Source organism: Sciurus carolinensis, chromosome 14, assembly GCF_902686445.1.
Source record: "Sciurus carolinensis chromosome 14, mSciCar1.2, whole genome shotgun sequence".
NCBI lineage: Eukaryota > Metazoa > Chordata > Mammalia > Rodentia > Sciuridae > Sciurus > Sciurus carolinensis.
The window spans coordinates 49,703,142-49,722,748 of record NC_062226.1 but is presented as its reverse complement, the minus strand read 5'-3'; the positions used below and the strand labels follow the sequence as shown (position 1 = coordinate 49,722,748).

Genomic DNA, 19,607 nt, shown 5'->3' with positions numbered 1-19,607 from the left:
ATGAGTCAGAGTCCACATGTCAAGGTTATTGTTAAACAGAAAATTGTTTACCAGGTAAGCCATTACCTCAACTCTCCCCGAGGGGCTGACCTTGGATCATTGTGTATTTGGAATAGTTCATCCTTCCAAATTAATGCTGGTCTCCAAGGAGCTGTATAAATGACCCAACACAAATAGTGCTATTGACAAGTGTGAGTTAATTCTTTCAAAGTTCTTAAAACAGTGGTTGGTCTATACTCAATGTACAGTGAATTTTGGTGGTATCATTTTAAATATAATTATTGGTGGTTTAGTAGTATTTTCCGGAACAAGACTGGAATCCATTAGGGTCATGTAGTTCCCTGCCTTCAACTCTAGGTTTATCAGTGCAATCTTTTCATTGTCTGAGTAGATTACAACCAAGTTGGAATGCACAGTCAAGGCCAATATCCACTATCTTGCTAGATAGGGCAAGTGTCCTAGTACTGGGACCTGGTGCTGCTGTTGGTTGGTGTGATATCTCCCTCTTCTCCTCAGGTCTGATCACATTGGGATTAAATAAAAAAACAGGCAGGTGGCGGGTCTGGCAAGGCTACAGCAGTCCATCGACTCACAGCATCCTTGTCTTTGACCCTCTGTCAGAGGCAGGCATTTCCCTGCCTTGGGCACCTGAGCATTGGCCCTGTCTTCCTCTCTGCCATGGCCCTGGTGCTCCACTCTGCAGTATTGCATGTGGCTAAGTGACATTCTGCCACTAGTCATGGGAAAGTCACTTCCTTCTTTCGCTTTCATGAAATTAAGACTTCCATTTTTCCCTTTTACCCATAAACTGTCTAGTTTTGCTTTTTAGGAAAGATGAAATGAAAAACAAAAAATCTGAAGTTGTGAATTTGTAGAGAAAAACAGTGAAGCCTTTTGCCTTTCTTTTACTTTCCATTATTTGTCTGACTTCATTATCAGGATCTATTGCAGATGTAACAAGACCAAGTTTGCCTGGTAAACCACTATTAAAAAGAATGTACCAAAAAGGAAAGTGAAAAAAAAAATCACAAAGGACAGGAAAGAAGACTTTTTCTCCATGACATAATAGCCTGACTCTCACAGCCCTGTACTGTCAGAGTGAGACAGAGACCATGAAACAATCATCCCCGGTGGAACCACCCTGACTGTGTGACCACCTGAAGGCCATGTGTTTCTGTAAGATTAGCTTCACGTGAAGGACAGTGTCATCCTTGAGTGCCCTGTGCCCAGCTCAGAGAATCTGAGGAAGACAAGAATGTTATTAAGTGGAAGAATTGGACAATAAAACTAATTAGCAAAATAAATCTAACTTGGCTATTGAAGGTAAAATAATTCTTATTCGATAAGTCCCCTAATTGTGTTGACAGGACAAACCCTTGCAATCAGCATCTGAGGGCTATTGACTCTTTTATATACCTGGGATACTGTATTAAGGAAAGAAGAAGGTCACTACTGAGAGCTAGGGTCCTTCTGATAAGAACTCTAGGGACAGGGGCAAGGATCTTGAGAGCATATTATTTTGCCAACAAAGAAACCAGTTCCTCTTCAGTAAAGGACTCCTCATATCATCCAGTTGAGGTACACCTGCTTGCTGGACTCAGTCTGATGAGTATGGACTAAAGACACTTTGTCATCTGAAAGCAAAGGGTATTTCTAGTCATAATAACCATTTGAGATCCAGGTGGTGCTGGGGAAATAGCATTGTCTTACAATTAGTATCATCACACTCATAAGCACCTGAAAAGGATCTGGATTCCTCCCAGGATTATTGGCAGATGGAGGCACAAGATAGACCTCAGTAAGAAAATGGTGGACAGAAAAGACAATGTTTACATAAAGTCTGATCTTGTGGCTCAGTGAAGTATAACCACACAGAACTGCAGAAATATGTTCTAAAATGAGAGGAACAGAGAGAAGCTCATTCACCAGTAATCAGCAGCTTCTCCTGTGAATTACAAAGAGTAATTCCATTCAGAATGGAAGAACTTTATTGCTAGAGATGATCTAGTAGAACATGGAAAAAGTACAGAGATTCATAGGTCTGAGGAAGCAGACTTTCTATGTCAAAGAAGGAAGGGGAAAATGAATGTTAGGATCAGGGCTAAAAGTTTGTTTCTAGAACAGAGAAGAGTAATTTTTATAGGTGAAAAATGTGTGTGTGTGTGTGTGTGTGTGTGTGTGTAATATAGAGATTAGAATTATAGTCCTGTATGGCAACTGGAGGTCACTAGATTTTTGTAACATTGGGTTCTGCTAAAGGACAATGTCATCAATGAATCCCCTAGGCCCAGCTCAGAAATTTTGAAGAGAATAAAATATAGGATTTGTGCAGAAATATTTGGGAAAAAAAGACTGCAATTAGCAAAATAAAAATGATCTGTGTACTGATGTTAAAGTGACTGTTAACAGACCTCTAGCTACACAAACAGAACAAACCTGGTTTTAAACACATTTCTGTCTTTAGGTCAAAGACACTTTCCATTTGAGTGATAAGTATCCATTTGGATTGGTACATCTGAAATTTACTAGGAAACCCAGCTTCTATTTTAAAATCTATAGATTAGATTGATGTCATCTTGGTGGGCCATCTTTAGAATAATATACAAATGAAAAAAAATGGGAAACAAAAGTGTAGACAAAAGCTTAGAAAGAGAAAATTGTGTTCCCTGTTTAAAAGACAGCACAGACAGTGTGTCTTCACAGAACTCAGGGTTCAAGTTTCACCCAGACCCCAGGTCAGTCAGGGAAGCAGCATTTTCTTTTCCACGTGACCCTCTTGCTCCCTCTTTTAACTGCCCTGGTGGTGGGCAGCTATGACCCTGTTGGATCTTGGGCTGTGACCTATCTCAGAACACTGTCCTGTTTAACAGGAACACCTTTGTGCTTCTGGGATAAACGAGGAGAATCTTCCCTTCCTTGTGTCTGAAGGACAGATGTGCATGGCAGCCAGTTCCTCCATGGGATGCTCCAGCAGATCTTCAACCTCTTCCACCCAGAGCGCTCCTCTGCTGCCTGAACACCACCCTCCTGGGCAAACTCTGTATTGAGCAAGACCATGAGCAAGACCTGGAGACCTGCTTCATGCAGGCCATGGCAGAGGCTGAATCTGTTCTGGCAACTGAGGGACCAACCCTGGCCTTGGTGAGGTACTTCCAGGGAATCTCTCTATATCTGGAAGAGACGAAATACAGTGATTGTACCTAGGAGATTGTCAGAGTGGAAATCACAAGAGCCTTCCTTTTACCAGCAAAGTTGAAAGAAAGTTTAAGTTGGGATGGAGACATGGGGTCACCTTGAAATGATTCTCCCTTGACTAAGTGACCACATCACACCTGTATGTGTGCCTTTGGTCATTTCCAATGACAGTTACGTCTTCTTTAGTCACATTATATGGTCACTAAATTATTTGTCAGTATATTAAGTCCATATGTGTTTAAAACTTTCACCCCAGAGGCATCAGTCCGTAAGAGATATTGCCCTCATGATATTTATTTGTTTATTCATTCATTCATTTATATAATTTATTTATTCTTGCATCTTATCACACTTACAATGTATGTATTTTTCATGCATGTGCTGGAAAGTTTATATACATTTTCTTTTAATAGAATGTTGTATTTCCTTATTTATTAAATTCTTGTGAAAGAGAAATCCTTGAAGTTGTTTCTTCTGGACTATTTTTTTAAACCAAATTGAAGAACAGGTGATAATATTTAAACATTCCATTCACTTCAGATATATTACATGTACTATGAGTGGCAGATATAAAATTAGTGTTAAGAAACAGGAAAATACATCAAAGTTCCTGCTGTGTTGAAGCTCTCAGTTTCACAGGAAATGAAACATAAAAACTGCTCTAATTTGACTTACATGAAATAATACAAAGTAAAGTAAGGAAAACAGATTTTCTCTCAACAGAAGAAGGGTTTAGGTGAAACTCTGCAGAGGAAAATGCAGTAGAGTCTCTGTGGAGACTGGGAAGCAGCACAGTGCAGAATCCTGCAGGCAGTTGGTCATAGGATTCCCTCCTTCCTGTCTAGTGATGAGGACCTGGGAATGGATGTGGTTTTAGATGCTCCTCTCTCTAAGGGTGGCTTTTAATTTCTCTCCCTTTGAGTATGAGCTGATATTAGTGAAGGAGGTTTAGTTAATATATTTCTCAAATGTCATTGTCTTAGTTCCTGATACTTGTACCATGGTAACGTAAGTTGTTACCATTAGGAGAAGCCAGGCAAGGGGAAGAGAGGAACTTTGAAACTCTTAAGTGTAACACTGTTTCAAAACAAAAGTTAAAAGGAATAAGTTTTCAAGATTCTTAGCATAAATGATTAAAGTTTTTAAAAATGTCTCTAAATAAAATACAAAATAGGGTTGGGAATGTGGCTTAATGTCCAGTACCCCTGAGTTCAATCCCCAGTATACATAAATAAATAAATAAATAAATAATAAAAATGTATTTTATTAAAATAATTTTTCAATTCTTTTTTTTCCAAATGAAGTAAAATTCTGTCTCCCATGTAATGGTTTAGAAAATAGTTGTCAATTTTATTCCTTAACCTTTAATGTTCTGTCAAAGATTCTCCTTCAGCAAACTTCAGTCAGGTGTCCTGAGTCCTCTTTGACTCTAGGTCTGATTTTGTGACCCAGTGTTTGGTCTGTCCCATACAGGTGTCACAAGAATCCTGGTAAGTGGGGCTTATGCTATCCCTTGGTATTAGTCATCCTTGATAGCTGATCCAATTTCTTGTGTCCCACACTTCACATCTGGTTAAAAAAAAAAAAGAAAAAGAAAAGGAAAAAAACCTTGACAAGAGTTCTGTTAAATTGCTTTAGCAAGGATCCCCCCACCCTTGATGTCTTCTCTTAGCAATTTTCCATCTGCTGCACTCCCATTCTACTTGTTGGCTACAAATGTCAGGCTGTTTTTGCTGCTTTGGGAGTTGGGGCCCTGTTTCTCTCCTATGTTGTAATTCTTGATACTTGTTCCAAGAGGTCTGAATAAAGTCTTCCTTACCTAGTATCACCGTAATTTTTCTTCACCTGTCATTCATGTAATTCTGTAGAGTTACCCCAGAAACGTGACATTAACAGGAATGGACAAGTAAGTCAGGTGACTCAGAGGCTTTGTTACCCCAGACCACACTTCCAAAGCCCTCAGAGAGCCCTTTGAGATGTGAACTTCCTGGCCTAAGAGCCTGAGGTAACTGGTATAGTTGTGATTTGGTTCACGCCTCTAGCCTGATCAAAATTTGATATTTGACTTGTATTGAATAGGTGGAAATTAAAGTTAAAGATATTTGAATAAATGGATAGACATATATAGGATTTCAAAGAGATGTTTATGAATATATTGCTGCCATACACAAAGTATTTTATAAAAACCTTCAAGCTTATACAGATACATTCTGAAAAGGAAAAAAGGCTATCACATGTATAAGTAACCTGGGGTCCAAATTAAGGATAAGGAACCCTGTTGTTATGAGCAAATAAGGCTTTTAAGTCAAGGAATCAAGTAGAAGTTGAAGAGAAATACCCTGCAATTAATTAGGCAAGACTACTGGAAAATCATTTGTCAGTCTGGCAATTAACTCTGGTTTTTATGGTCAAAAATATTCCCAGAGTACTTATGAGAGCTGAGGACCCAAAATGGGATGTTGTTCAATCCAACAGCAGCTTCACTATTAATAAACACCCTGTGCTTCCATTTTTCTTTTGAAAATGGGGACAATACTAGAACTTCTCACTGTCTGCTTTGGTCACTGAGGTCTGCACTAACTAAATGGACTGAGTGCATGGTACCTATTCAATAAATATGAAAAATAAGTATATTCTTAAAAATAAAGCATGGGCGGACCAAGATGGCGGACTAGAGGGCGACTGCATTTCACGCTGCTCCAGGACGCAAGATTCAAAAGAGGAGATAGTGAGAGACTTGGGACCAACTCAAAGCTGCTGGGTGAGTCTCTCCTGTTGGGGAGGCGTCCCGGATGGGGCGGTAGCCCCGGAACGCAGGGAATTTGTGAAGTGGAGTTGCTCGGCGAGACGCCCCTCCCCCCGCTGGAGCGGTAAACACGGACAACTGGGATCATCATAGAGGAGGCGGCTCAGCACAGCGCTTGGACTCGAACAGCCGCTGGGGCTCCGGGTGGCTGCCTGGGGAGGAGCTGCGTGGCGAGCTGTTTGGACGCAGAACGACTGCTTCTGAACACCGGGGGGTTGCCCGGAGGAGGAGGAGAGGCCCGGCGGGTCGTTTGGTCTAGGAGTGACTGCATCAGAGCCACGGGCGATTGCCAGAGGAGGAGCTGTGTGGTGAGCTGTTTGAACTCAGAGAGTGCGCTCCTGAGCGCCAGGGGACTGCCCGGGAGAATTGGGGGAGCGCGGCGGGACGCTTGGTCTGGGAGTGACTGCATCGGAGCCACAGGCAGTTGCCAGAGGAGGAGCTGTGTGGTGAACTGTTTGAACTCAGAGCGAGCGCTCCTGAGCGCCGGGAGGTTGCCCGGAGGAGGAGGAGGAGCGCGGCGTGTTGCTTGACCTGGGAGTGACTGCATCAGAGCCGCAGGCGGTTGCCGGAGGAGGAGCTGCGTGACGAGCTGTTTGAACTTGGAGCAGCTGCTCCAGAACACTGGTGGCCTGCCTGGAGGAGGAGAGCGGTGGGACGCTTGGTCTGGGAGTGACTGCATCAGAACCACAGGCGGTTGCCAGAGGAGGAGGCGAGTGGTGAGTTGATTGGACTAAAAGCGACCACTCCTGAACACCGGTGGCCTGCCTGGAGGAGGAGCGTGGTGAGTCTCTTGGTCTCGGAGCCACCGCTCCTGAACACCCGGGGGGCTACCCCAAGGAGGAGGAGGAGGAACAGGGCGGGTCACTTGGACTTGGAGTGACTGCCTAAGGCTACGGGTGGTTGGCAGGAGGAGGAGACCCAAAGTGAGTTGTTTGGACTCCTAGTGACTGCGTCGGAAACCGGGCGGCTGTCCGGAGGAGGAGGTGTGTGGTGGGTCTCTGGGTCTTGGAGCTATTGTACGGGGCTCCAGGTGGTGGCTCAGGAGAGGGGCTGCATAGCCAGGCGATTGGTGCAGAGCAGGGTCCCAGGAGCTAGGTGGCTTCTTGCTGGAAGAGCCGCACAGAGACACACCTAGGGGCGGAGTGAAGTTTCCAGGGCGGCGGGCAGATTCTCTGGGAGAGGCAGCCTAAGGAGACTCGCCTGCGAAGGGTGAGGCTCCCAGGCCCAGGATGTAGGTCCGGGCCCCTGGGATCGTTGCAGAGGAAGACAGCCCAGCCCAGGTGGTAGTTGTAGATTGAGGGGAACCTCTAGGAGGGCAACTGACCAGCGAGACGTCCCCACCGAGTGACTCTTCCCGGCCGGGGGAGGTTTTCCCACAGGGACAGTAAAACCAGAGACACAGGCACAAACAGGCCTTGCCTCAGCCCACAGTCTAGTTCCCCATTGGATGACCATTGGTCAACAAGTGGAGGCACCTCTGCCCACTAGCAGGGAATATACGCCACCTGAGGGTTACCACCCCTAGACAGGCAGCTTCTTCGTGGAGCTCTGCATTATCAACTTCCTCTAAGACTTCAGGCTACTGAAGGATAAGAGGGGATATACTAGCAATCTTCAGGGACATTATAAGTTGATAGAGGAAATCTGCAATATCTTAAGGACCCACTGATTCCTGAACAATATAAGAAAACAAGGGAAGAAAATGCCCCAAGCAAATCTAGATGTTACATCAATAAAATCCAATGACAGCATGGCAGAAGAAATGACAGAAAGGGAGTTCAGAATGTACATAATTAAAATGATTAGGGAAGCAAACGATGAGATGAAAAGCAAATGCAGGCATTGAACGATCGCACCAATCGACAGTTAACAGAGCAAATTCAGGAAGCAAAAGATCATTTCAATAAAGAGTTAGAGATATTGAAAAAAAACCAAACAGAAATCCTTGAAATGAAGGAAACAATAAACCAAATTAAGAACTCCATAGAAAGCATAACCAATAGGATAGAACAGCTGGAAGACAGAACTTCAGATATTGAAGACAAAATATTTAACCTCGAAAACAAAGTTGAACAAACAGAGAAGATGGTGAGAAATCATGAACAGAATCTGCAAGAACTATGGGATATCATGAAAAGGCCAAATTTGAGAATTATTGGGATTGAGGAAGGCTTAGAGAAACAAACCAAAGGAATGAACAACCTATTTGAAGAAATAATATCAGAAAATTTCCCAAATCTGAAGAATGAAATGGAAAATCAAGTCCAAGAGGCTTATAGGACTCCAAATACACAAAATTACAACAGACCCACACCAAGGCACATTATAATGAAAATACCTAACATATAAAATAAAGACAGAATTTTAAAGGCTGTGAGAGAAAAGAACCAAATTACATTCAGGGGGAAAACAATACGGATATCAGCAGATTTTTCAATCCAGACCCTAAAAGCTAGAAGGGCCTGGAACAACATTTTTCAATCTCTGAAAGAAAATGGATGCCAACCAAGAGTCTTATACCCAGCAAAGCTTACCTTCAAATTTGACGATGAAATAAGATCATTCCATGATAAACAAAAGCTAAAAGAATTTACAAAAAGAAAGCCAGCATTACAGAACATTCTCAGCAAAATATTTCATGAGGAAGAAATAAAAAACAAAGAAGCAAATCAGCAAAGGGAGGAATTATCCTAAAGGAACTGTCAAATAAAGGAGGAACCAAGATGTGTCAAAAATTTTAAATATGAACCAAATGACCAGGAATACAAATCATATCTCAATAATAACCCTGAATGTTAATGGCCTGAATTCATCAATCAAAAGACATAGACTGGCAGATTGGATTAAAAAGAAAGATCCAACAATATGTTGCCTGCAAGAGACTCACCTCATAGAAAGAGACACCCATAGACTAAAGGTGAAAGGATGGGGAAAAACATACCATGCACATGGACTCAGCAAAAAAGCTGGAGTATCCATCCTCATTTCAGATAATGTGGACTTCAAGCCAATGTTAGTCAGAAGGGAAAAGAAGGACATTTCATACTGCTTAAGGGAAGCATAAATCAGCAAGATATAACAATCATAAACATATATGCCCCAAACAGTGGCTCATCCATGTATGTCAAACAAATCCTTCTCAATTTTAAAAACCAAATAGACCATAACACAATAATACTAGGTGATTTTAACACGCCTCTCTCACCACTGGACAGATCTTCCAAACAAACATTGAACAAAGAAACCATAGATCTCAATAACACAATCAATAATTTAGACTTAACAGACATTTATAGAATATACCATCCAACCAAGAGCGAATACACTTTCTTCTCAGCAGCACATGGATCCCTCTCTAAAATAGACCATATATTATGCCACAAAGCTAATGTCAACAAATACAAGAAGATACAGACACTACCTTGTATTCTATCAGATCATAATGGATTGAGTTACAAATTAATGAAAGAGTAAAAAACAGAAACTACTCCAACACCTGGAGATTAAACAATATGCTACTATATGATGAATGGATAACAGAAGATATTAGGAAGGAAATTAAAAAATTCTTAGAGGTAAACGAGAACAAAGAAACATCATATCAAAATCTCTGGGACACTATGAAAGCAGTACTTAGAGGAAGATTTATTTCATGGAGCGCATTTAATAAAAGAAGTAAAACTCAAAAAATAAACGACCTAACACTACAGCTCAAAGCCCTAGAAAAAGAAGAACAGACCAACACCAAAAGTAGTAGAAGACAGGAAATAGTTAAACTCAGAGCTGAAATCAACGAAATTGAAACGAAAGAAACAATACAAAAAATTGACAAAATAAATAGTTGGTTCTTCGAAAAAATAAACAAAATTGATAAACCTTTAGCCACACTAACAAAGAGAAGATGAGAGAAAACCCAAATCACTAAAATTCGGAATGAACAAGGAAATATCACAACAGACACGACTGAAATACAAAACATAATTAGAAGCTATTTTGAAAATCTATACTCCAACAAAATAGAAAATGTCGAAGATATCAACAGGTTTCTAGAGACATATGAATTGCCTAAACTGAACGAGGAGGACATACACAACTTAAATAGACCAATTTCAAGTAATGAAATAGAAGAAGTCATTAAAAGCCTTCCAACAAAGAAAAGTCCAGGACCAGATGGGTTCTCAGCCGAGTTCTACAATACCTTTAAAGAAGAGCTCATTCCAATACTTCTCAAAGTATTCCAGAAAATAGAAGAGGAGGGAACTCTCCCAAACTCATTCTATGAAGCCAATATTACCCTGATTCCTAAACCAGACAGAGACACATCGAGGAAAGAAAATTTCAGACCAATATCCTTAATGAACATCGACGCAAAAATTCTCAACAAAATTTTAGCAAATCGCATACAAAAACATATTAAAAAGATAGTGCACCATGATCAAGTGGGTTTCATCCCAGGGATGCAAGGTTGGTTCAACATCAGGAAATCAATAAATGTCATTCACCATATCAATAGACTAAAAGTCAAGGATCACATGATTATTTTGATAGATGCAGAAAAAGCATTTGATAAAATACAGCATCCCTTCATGCTCAAAACGCTAGAAAAAATAGGGATAGTGGGAACATTCCTTAACATTGTAAAGGCCATCTACGCTAAACCCATGGCTAATATCATTCTAAATGGTGAAAAACTGAAAGCATTCCCTCTAAAAACTGGAACAAGGCAGGGATGCCCTCTTTCACCACTTCTATTCAATATCGTCCTTGAAACTCTAGCCAGAGCAATTAGACAGACCAAAGAAAATAAAGGGATCCGAATAGGAAAAGAAGAACTCAAACTATCCCTATTTGCTGATGATATGATTGTATACTTAGAGGAACCAGGAAATTCCATCAGAAAACTTTTAGATCTCATAAGTGAATTCAGTAAAGTAGCGGGATGTAAGATCAATGCACATAAATCTAAGGCATTTTTATACATAAGCGATGAATCTTCAGAAAGAGAAATTAGGAAAACTACCCCATTCACAATAGCTTCGAAAAAAATAAAGTATTTGGGAATCAATCTCACAAAAGAGGTGAAAGACCTCTACAATGAGAACTACAGAACACTAAAGAAAGAAATTCAAGAAAACCTTAGAAGATGGAAAGATCTCCCATGTTCTTGGATAGGAAGAATTAATATTGTCAAAATGGCCATACTACCAAAAGTGCTATACAGATTCAATGCAATTCCAATTAAAATCCCAATGATGTACCTTACAGAAATAGAGCAAGAAATTATGAAATTCATCTGTAAGAATAAAAAACCCAGAATAGCTAAAGCAATCCTTGGCAGAAAGAGTGAAGCAGGGGGTATCGCAATACCAGATCTTCAACTCTACTACAAAGCAATAGTAACAAAAACGGCATGGTATTGGTACCAAAATAGAAAGGTGGATCAATGGTACAGAATAGAGGACACGGACACAAACCCAAATAAATACAATTTTCTCATACTAGACAAAGGGGCCAAAAATATGCAATGGAGAAAAGATAGCCTCTTCAACAGATGGTGGTGGGAGAATTGGAAATCCATATGCAACAGAATGAAACTAAACCCATATCTCTCACCATGCACGAAACTAAACTCAAAATGGATTAAGGATCTCGGAATCAGACCAGAGACCTTGCATCTTATAGAAGAAAAAGTAGGTCCAGAGCTTCAACATGTCGGCTTAGGACCAGACTTCCTCAACAGGACTCCAATAGCACAAGAAATAAAAACAAGAATTAATAACTGGGATAGATTCAAACTAAAAAGCTTTCTCTCAGCAAAGGAAACTATCAGCAATGCGAAGAAAGAGCCTACAGAGTGGGAGAAAATCTTTGCCAATCATACTTCAGATAGAGCGCTAATCTCCAGAATCTATAAAGAACTCAAAAAACTCAACACCAAGAATGCAAATAATCCAACTGACAAATGGGCTAAGGAAATGAATAGACACTTCACAGAAGAAGATATACAAGCAATCAACAAACATATGGAAAAATGTTCAACATCTCTAGTAATAAGAGAAATGCAAATCAAAACCACCCTAAGATTCCATCTCACCCGAATTAGAATGGCAATTTTCAAGAATACAAGCAACAACAGGTGTTGGCGAGGATGTGGGGAGAAAGGTACACTCTTATATTGCTGGTGGGGCTGCAAATTAGTGCAGCCACTCTGGAAAGCAGTGTGGAGATTCCTTAGAAAACTTGGAATGGAAACACCATTTGACCCAGCTATCCCACTCCTTGGCCTATACCCAAAGGACTTAAAATCAGCATATTACAGAGATACAGCCACATCAGTGTTCATAGCTGCTCAGTTCACAATAGCCAGATTGTGGAATCAACCTAGATGTCCTTCAATTGATGAATGGATAAAGAAACTGTGGTATATATATACAATGGAATATTACTCAGCCATAAAGAATTATAAAATTATGGCATTTGCAGGCAAATGGATGAAACTGGAGAATATCATGCTAAGTGAGATAAGCCAATCTCAAAAAACCAAAGGAAGAATGATATCGCTAAAAAGTGGATAATGACACATAATGGGGGGTGGGAAGGGTTAGTGTTGGGGTTGGAGTTGGGTTTAGGGAGGGGGGCAGGGATGGAGGAAGGAAGGACTGTATAGATGGAGGGGAAGGGTGGGAGGGGAGGGGTGGAAGGGAAAAAATGGCAGAATGAATCAAACAACATTACCCTATGTAAATTTATGATTACACAAATGGTATGCCTTTACGCCATGTACAAACAGAGAAACAACATGTATCCCATTTGTTTACAATAAAAAAAAGAAAAGAAATGACCGAAAAAATAAATAAATAAATAAAGCATGATTCAGTTTTTCAAGAAATATGTCTGACTGATAATAAGCACTTTACACAATTTAACTACTTCATTCTTTTAATTAACTTTATCTGTGCTATTTGCCTCTATTAACTTGGAAGTCGTACACTTTAAAAGTACCCATTCTCGGCTTTTTGTCAGAGATGTGACAGAAAAAAAATATTGATCTTCCAGTTTATTCATTAGGGGAAAATTTGATGCAATTACCACTTATCCAGAGAAAATATTGTGATTTCACAAATTAGCCTTTCTTGCATGAAAACTTGCAAGTTGGTTGGTGTGTCTCCCATGGCTCTATGTGGAGACTGGATTCAGCAAGGCTAAAAACAAGACCTTGACCAGGAATTAATGACTCTTCTTTGAGCCCACACCTGCTTGCTACTTTCTTTACAATCCTTTAACCATCTTGCTTCTCCTCTCTCCCATTCCAAAATCTCCTTCTTGGCTCAATAGAATGTAGTTAATTATTTTTTGTCTTTTTTTTTTTTCTGATGAAGAGATATTGCTTTCTTGATGCTTTTATCACATTTGGATGTGCATTTTTGTTCTTTTTGTCCCCAGGCATTGGAATGCAAAAAGTGATAACTTTTGCTTTCCTTGAAAAAGAAAATAAGAAAGAGAAACATCTGGCATTTTAGGTGCTATACAGAATAATTGCTCAGCCCATGTACTTCATGGACTTGCATCCCATTATTGATATTTAGGGAAATGATGGTTTACTTTTTCTGGTCAGAACTAATAAGAATTGGACCTCTGAAGTTTCCTTGGGAAATTTGAACCTTAATAGAAAAAGAAAATTAAATAGAATTGATGACATTTTCTAAATTGTGTTTTCCCATTGCTATATTGGTCACAAGAGTAAAAATTATTTCTTTGATATGTGAATAAATCTTAGTTATTATAATGGTTTCTGATGCTCAAAGCTCTACTCTCTCTGAAAAAACATTCCTTAGTGTCTCTTCTCATTGGGCTTTTTAGGCTGAGGATGTGGCTCCCTGGTAGAATGCTTGCCTAACAGGGGCAGTGTCCCAGGTTTCAACCCCAGCACTAGGAAAGAGATCATTAGGCTTTCTTTCGTATGAAGTGGAAACCATTGGCATTAATCTCATGGAGACCGGGAAAATGTATGCAAGATCAGTGCTCCAAGCCTATGACAAATAGATGGCTGGTATTGGAGAACTTTCCAGGGTGGCTGGATCTCCAGGTTACATCATAAGCACTGACCTCCATGGAGGGATAGGCTGACATTGTCTCCCATGTGGATATTTCTTATTTTTGATCCTTGGTGCTTCTGAATGTGTTGTGGATTTTGAGGATAAAACACACGAAAAATTGTATCTTATTATTTAATTCTATTGTTATCCAACACATGGATAATTATGTCAAGCACTGAAGGGGATAAAGTATCAATTACCTGAAAATTATCTCGCAGAGAATGAAGTAAAAACTAATTTTCTCACTGCAGGAAAAACAAAGGAGACTATAAATAAACATTAAAAATATTTTTCAATGATTTATAGCACTTAGATGCATTAAATATTTTATTACATTGCAATTATTTTGTTTTAGTGCATTTTTAATTTGCCCATAAATTTGTACATTAGAATTTCTGTAAGACAATTGCATTAAAGTCACTGAGTAAATTTAATTAGGAAATTAAGTTAAATGCCAATATCTTTTAAGGTTAGCTTTTACCTTTAAATTGTTTTTATTGGAGCATTCTAATTATACATAGTAATTGAGTTCATTTTTATAAAACTATATATAAGGAATTGTATTTCAATTCCCATTCTCCCCCTCTTCCGTTCCTCCTCCCTCCCCCATTCCCCTTCTCTGCTCTACTAATTTCCTTTTTTCTACATATACATAAAGGTGAAATCCCTTTGGTACCACTATATATGAATATAACATGATTTTGCTAAATTCATTCCATTTAACATCCTCCCTCACGCTTCTCCTCCTTCTTCTACTCCACTCATCTTCCCTGCATTTTTACGATATTCAGTCAACCCCCCAACCACCTTATTTCCTTGTTTTTGTTCTAGTTTTCACATATGCATGAGAGAAAACATTTGATCCTTCATATTCTGAGTCTGGCTTATTTTCTCCATTTCTATTGATATACTGGCAAATGCCATTATTTCATTCTTCTTTATGATTAGGTAAAAATATATTGTGTATATATACCACATTCGTTCTTAATCCATTCATCTGTTGATGAAAATCTGAATTGATTCCATAATTTGGCTATTGTGAACTGTGCTGCTATAAACATTGAAGTAGGTGTATCTCTATATGCTGATTTTAGATCTTTTTTACCTTGAAATTTTTATATAGACATTAACTCTTCATTAAATAAAAATATTAAACAACACTTCTATACAAGGTAGAGATATACATAGGGTATACGAATACATGAACACACACACAGTATATCTATTATTAAAATTTAATAGAAATTTAAATTGGAAAAAATAGTGGTTTTTTTGGTTCTTGTTTGTTTGTTTTGTTTTGTTTTGTTTTGTTTGCACCAGGGATGTAACCTGGGGCACTTTATGGCTGACTTGCATCCCCAGCACTTTTTATTTTTTATTTTGGGTTAAGGTCTTACTAAGTTGCTTAGGGTCTCACTTTTTGCTCAGGTAGACCTAAAATTACAATCCTCCTGCCTCAGCCTCCAAAATTCAATTGCGAAAAATTCTGTAAAGAATCTAGAGACAAGTTAGGGGAAAATAAAAACAAACAAACAAAAAAATTTTGAGAAACCCTGCTGTAAACACATGTAGATATTACATACAGGAAAGCAAAAAACAGAAGTAGAAATTTCTGAGGGCGACATTAGAAAATTGAAAGTATATTGGATCCTATTTAAGATGTAGGAACAAACCAAGGGCTTCAGAGAATCTAGAGGCAAGGCTCCACAATCACCCAACACAGGCATTCCAGCAGCATCTGCAAGATACTCAATGGCCTTGCCCTTGGCTTTCCTGCTGGTCCTGGTGGTATTCAACTACAAGTCCATCTGCTCCCTGGGATGTGACCTGCCTCAGATCTACAACCTGGGCTTTGAAATTTCTGAGAGAAATGAGGAGGGGGCCCTGATACTCCTGGAGAAAATGAGGAGAATTCCCACTTTGTCCTGCCTAAACTACAGAAAGGACTTTGCCTTCCCCCAGGAGCAGCTGGATGGTGAGCAGGTGCAGAAGGCTCAAGCTGTTGCTGTCTTCCACGAGATGATCCAGCAGGTCTTCAACCTCTTCAGCACGCAGGAGTCCTTTGCTGCTTGGGACAAGACCCTCCTGGACACATTCCTCACTGGCCTCTATCAGCAGCTGGATGACCTGAAAGCCTGTGTGACCCAGCAGGTGGGGGTGGAAGAGGCTCCCCTGAGGGCTCTGAGGAAGTACTTCCACAGGCTCACTGTCTACCTGAAGGGGAGGAAATACCTCCCTTGTGCCTGGGAGGTGGTCAGAGCAGAAATCGTGAGATCCTTCTCTTCATCAGCAAACTTGTATGAAAGACTAAGGAGTAAGGAATGAGACCTGGTCCAACAGAGAAATGCTTCTCCCTGATCACACTCCCTCAAGTTCTGCTGTTTCAGAATCTCTTGTTCCTGCAGTAATTGTGACATGAATTCAACCAATTCATCAGATTATTTCAGGAGTATTGAACAATATCATACTCCTCATCCATGACTTTGATGATGTATCTGTCTATTTATTTAAATATTTATTTTATACTATTTATGAGATCTGAATTATTTCTGTTCATAGAAGCTGAGGTAAACTTTACATTGTGACTAATATTTTAAAAAGTGCATTTTATATATAGTAATTTCTTATTTTGTATTGTTCATTAAACTTTTATTTTGGAAGATTTCTCCTATGTGTTTATTCATGAAAAGACTTGTCAAGACTAATTTTGCAACTTGATCTACAAAATGAATGGTAGAATTGACTTCCCCACTAATGTACATTTACCCTGACTTAAAAATTTACTTCACTTCAGACAGGTTGTGTGTTGCCCTCAGTGTATTGTGGTGAACATGAAAATACAGTTCCTGCTCTCTTTTATCTGGTTCTTATGATCCTACTTATGCATTATGTTAAATTCTTCATTGCTGGTGGTACTGCAAATTGGTGCAAACATTTTGGAAAATAGTATGGCGATTCCTCAGAAAATCTGGAATGGAACCACCATTTGACTCAGCTATCCCACCCCTTGGCCTATACCCAAAGGATTTAAAATCAGCATACTACAGTGATACAGCCACATCACTGTTTATAGCAGCTCAATTCACAATAGCCAAACTATGCAACCAACCTAGATGCCCTTCAATAGATAAATGAATAAAGAAAATGTAGTATATATACACAATACATATTGCTCAGCCTTAAAGAAGAATAAAATTATGGCATTTGTAGGTAAATGGATGGAACTGGAGAATATCAGACTAAGAAAAATAAGCCAAACCCAAAAAACCAAAGCCTGAATGTTTTCTCTGACAAGAGATGCTATTCCATAATGGGGGTGGGGTATAAAGGAACTTTGGATTGTGTAGAGGGAAGGTAGGGGAGGGGAGAGGGAATGAGGATGGGAAGGACAGTGGAATGAGACAGACATTATTACTCTATGCATTTACATGATTACATGATCAGTGTGATTTTATATCATGTACAACCAGAAGAATGAGAAGTTATACTCCATTTATGTATGATGTGTCAAAATCTATGACTAATTAGAATAAATAAAAAATAAACTAAAAACAACAATGAAATTCTCTCAGTGGAAGGTAGATGCAGCATGCTAAGAGAGAAATGTGAAAGCAGAGATAGCTTCTACAAGTTGACTGATAGACAACCAAATGCAAATGCCCATTGGATATATGAGTTTGCAATTTACAAGAAATACAATGTCTGATGGCTCATTACTGGCAACTGGAAGTCCAGTGATGGAGGTGGTCTTATGGGGAGAGTGTGTGGAGGGAAAAAGGTTTAAACTTGATCCTGAGGACATTCAACTATTAAAAGATGGAAAAGAGCCAGGATGGAGACAGAGGTGGAAGATCGTGAGATTAGAAAGACAACAAGAGAAAATGGCAGGGGTAAGGTGTATTTAAGAAAATAAATTTGCTTATAAGAGTAAATGATGAGTTTGCTGAAGATATGAATTGAATTCCCTAATACATGGGAGAAATGGAGGGCAGTGGTGATCCTAATGACAGGTGGCTGGGCTGAAGTATCAACAATAACCACATTGGAGGAGGTCAAAGATGAATAAAGGAAAAGAAGTTAGTGAGAACATAGAGAAAAGAAGTCTGGGGTGTTGCCTTCTAAGCAAAGGAGAAAAGTAGAGTATGATCTGAAAAAAAACAATTTTTTTTCTATGCATGGTTTTCACCATATTAAAACATATTGTGTCCCAAATGATTTCCTGGATTTGATATATTGGCAAACCATATTAATATATTTAATACTGTATTAATTTAAAATCATTGTATGCTTAATTACAATGATCATTTATTCTTACTTTGTTTAGTACTATGTTGAATATCACTAAACTGTTCTGTGGATTGAAACCATCACAATAAATGGTAAAATTGATGGAATTGCTGAGAGTGAGAAGTGAGTCCAAGAAATGAGCCAAAAAGACACAGGAATATGTGGGAGCTGAATAAGCAGAGAGGGCTTCCATGTGTTATGTTGTCTGAGCTGTCAGTCACTTTAACATTCATCTAATTCAGATTTACAACTCTTTTCCTTTTGCTTTAATGTTCTCAAATGCAATGACAATTTTCTGGGAATACTGACCAGAGACGGGGGTGGGGGTGGGGGATACATCAAAAAAACTGTAAACAATGGTTCAACAGAAAGCTTTAGATAACCTAAATAATTAATATCAATAATGAAATGGAAGCAGCATTTAAAATCCTTCCAACAACAACAACAACAAAAGCCCAGAACCAGTTGGATTCTCAGCTGAGTTCTATCAGATCTTTAAAGAAAAAACTAACGCCAATCTTTCTCAAATTATTCCATGAAATTGAAAGGAAGGGAAATGTCTAAATTCATTCTATGAGGTCAGTATAATCAACCACCAAAACCAGAAAAAGACACACTAAGGAAGTAAAACTATAGACCAATGTCCCTGATAAACACAGAAGCAAAAAATCCTTAGTAAAGTATTAGAAAACCTCATTCAAAACATTGAGAAGATAATACACCATGATCAAATGGGCTTCAACCCAGGAATGCAAGTTTGGCTCAACAAATGCACATTAATAAATGTTAATTCACCACATAGTATAATTAAGAACAAGATTAAGATCATCTCAATAAATGCAGAAAAAGCCTTTAATAAAAATCCAGCAGACATTTATGTTAAAAATGTTGGAAAAACTAAGGGTAAAAGGAAATTGCTCAATATTATAAAGAATATATATGACAAACCTAAACTAGACATCATAGTGAATGGAGAAAAACTGAACACATTTCCCCTAAAATCAGGAACAAGACAAGGATGTGCACTCTTTACACATCTATTCAGTTTTTTCTTTTTTTTTTTTGAAACTCTAGCCAGAGCAATCAGATAAGAGAAGGAAATTAATGGGACACAAATAGAAAAAAGAAGTCAAACTATCTCAGTTTGTTGATGACATGATCTTGTATCTAGAAGAACTTTCCCCAAAAAAAAACTCCACCAGAAGACTTCTAGAGGTGATAAA

General features: G+C 39.0%; 1 protein-coding gene and 1 pseudogene across 1 annotated transcript; both read left to right on the top strand.

The window, feature by feature from the left end:
* On the top strand, positions 1-3,297 carry LOC124964115 (interferon omega-2-like; annotated as a pseudogene).
* Positions 3,298-15,849: 12,552 nt separating this feature from the next.
* Positions 15,850-16,422, top strand: LOC124964675 (interferon alpha-5-like). The gene has a single exon (XM_047525274.1). It carries the CDS (start codon positions 15,850-15,852, stop codon positions 16,420-16,422), a length of 573 nt encoding a protein of 190 aa, XP_047381230.1.
* Positions 16,423-19,607: the final 3,185 nt, after the last annotated feature.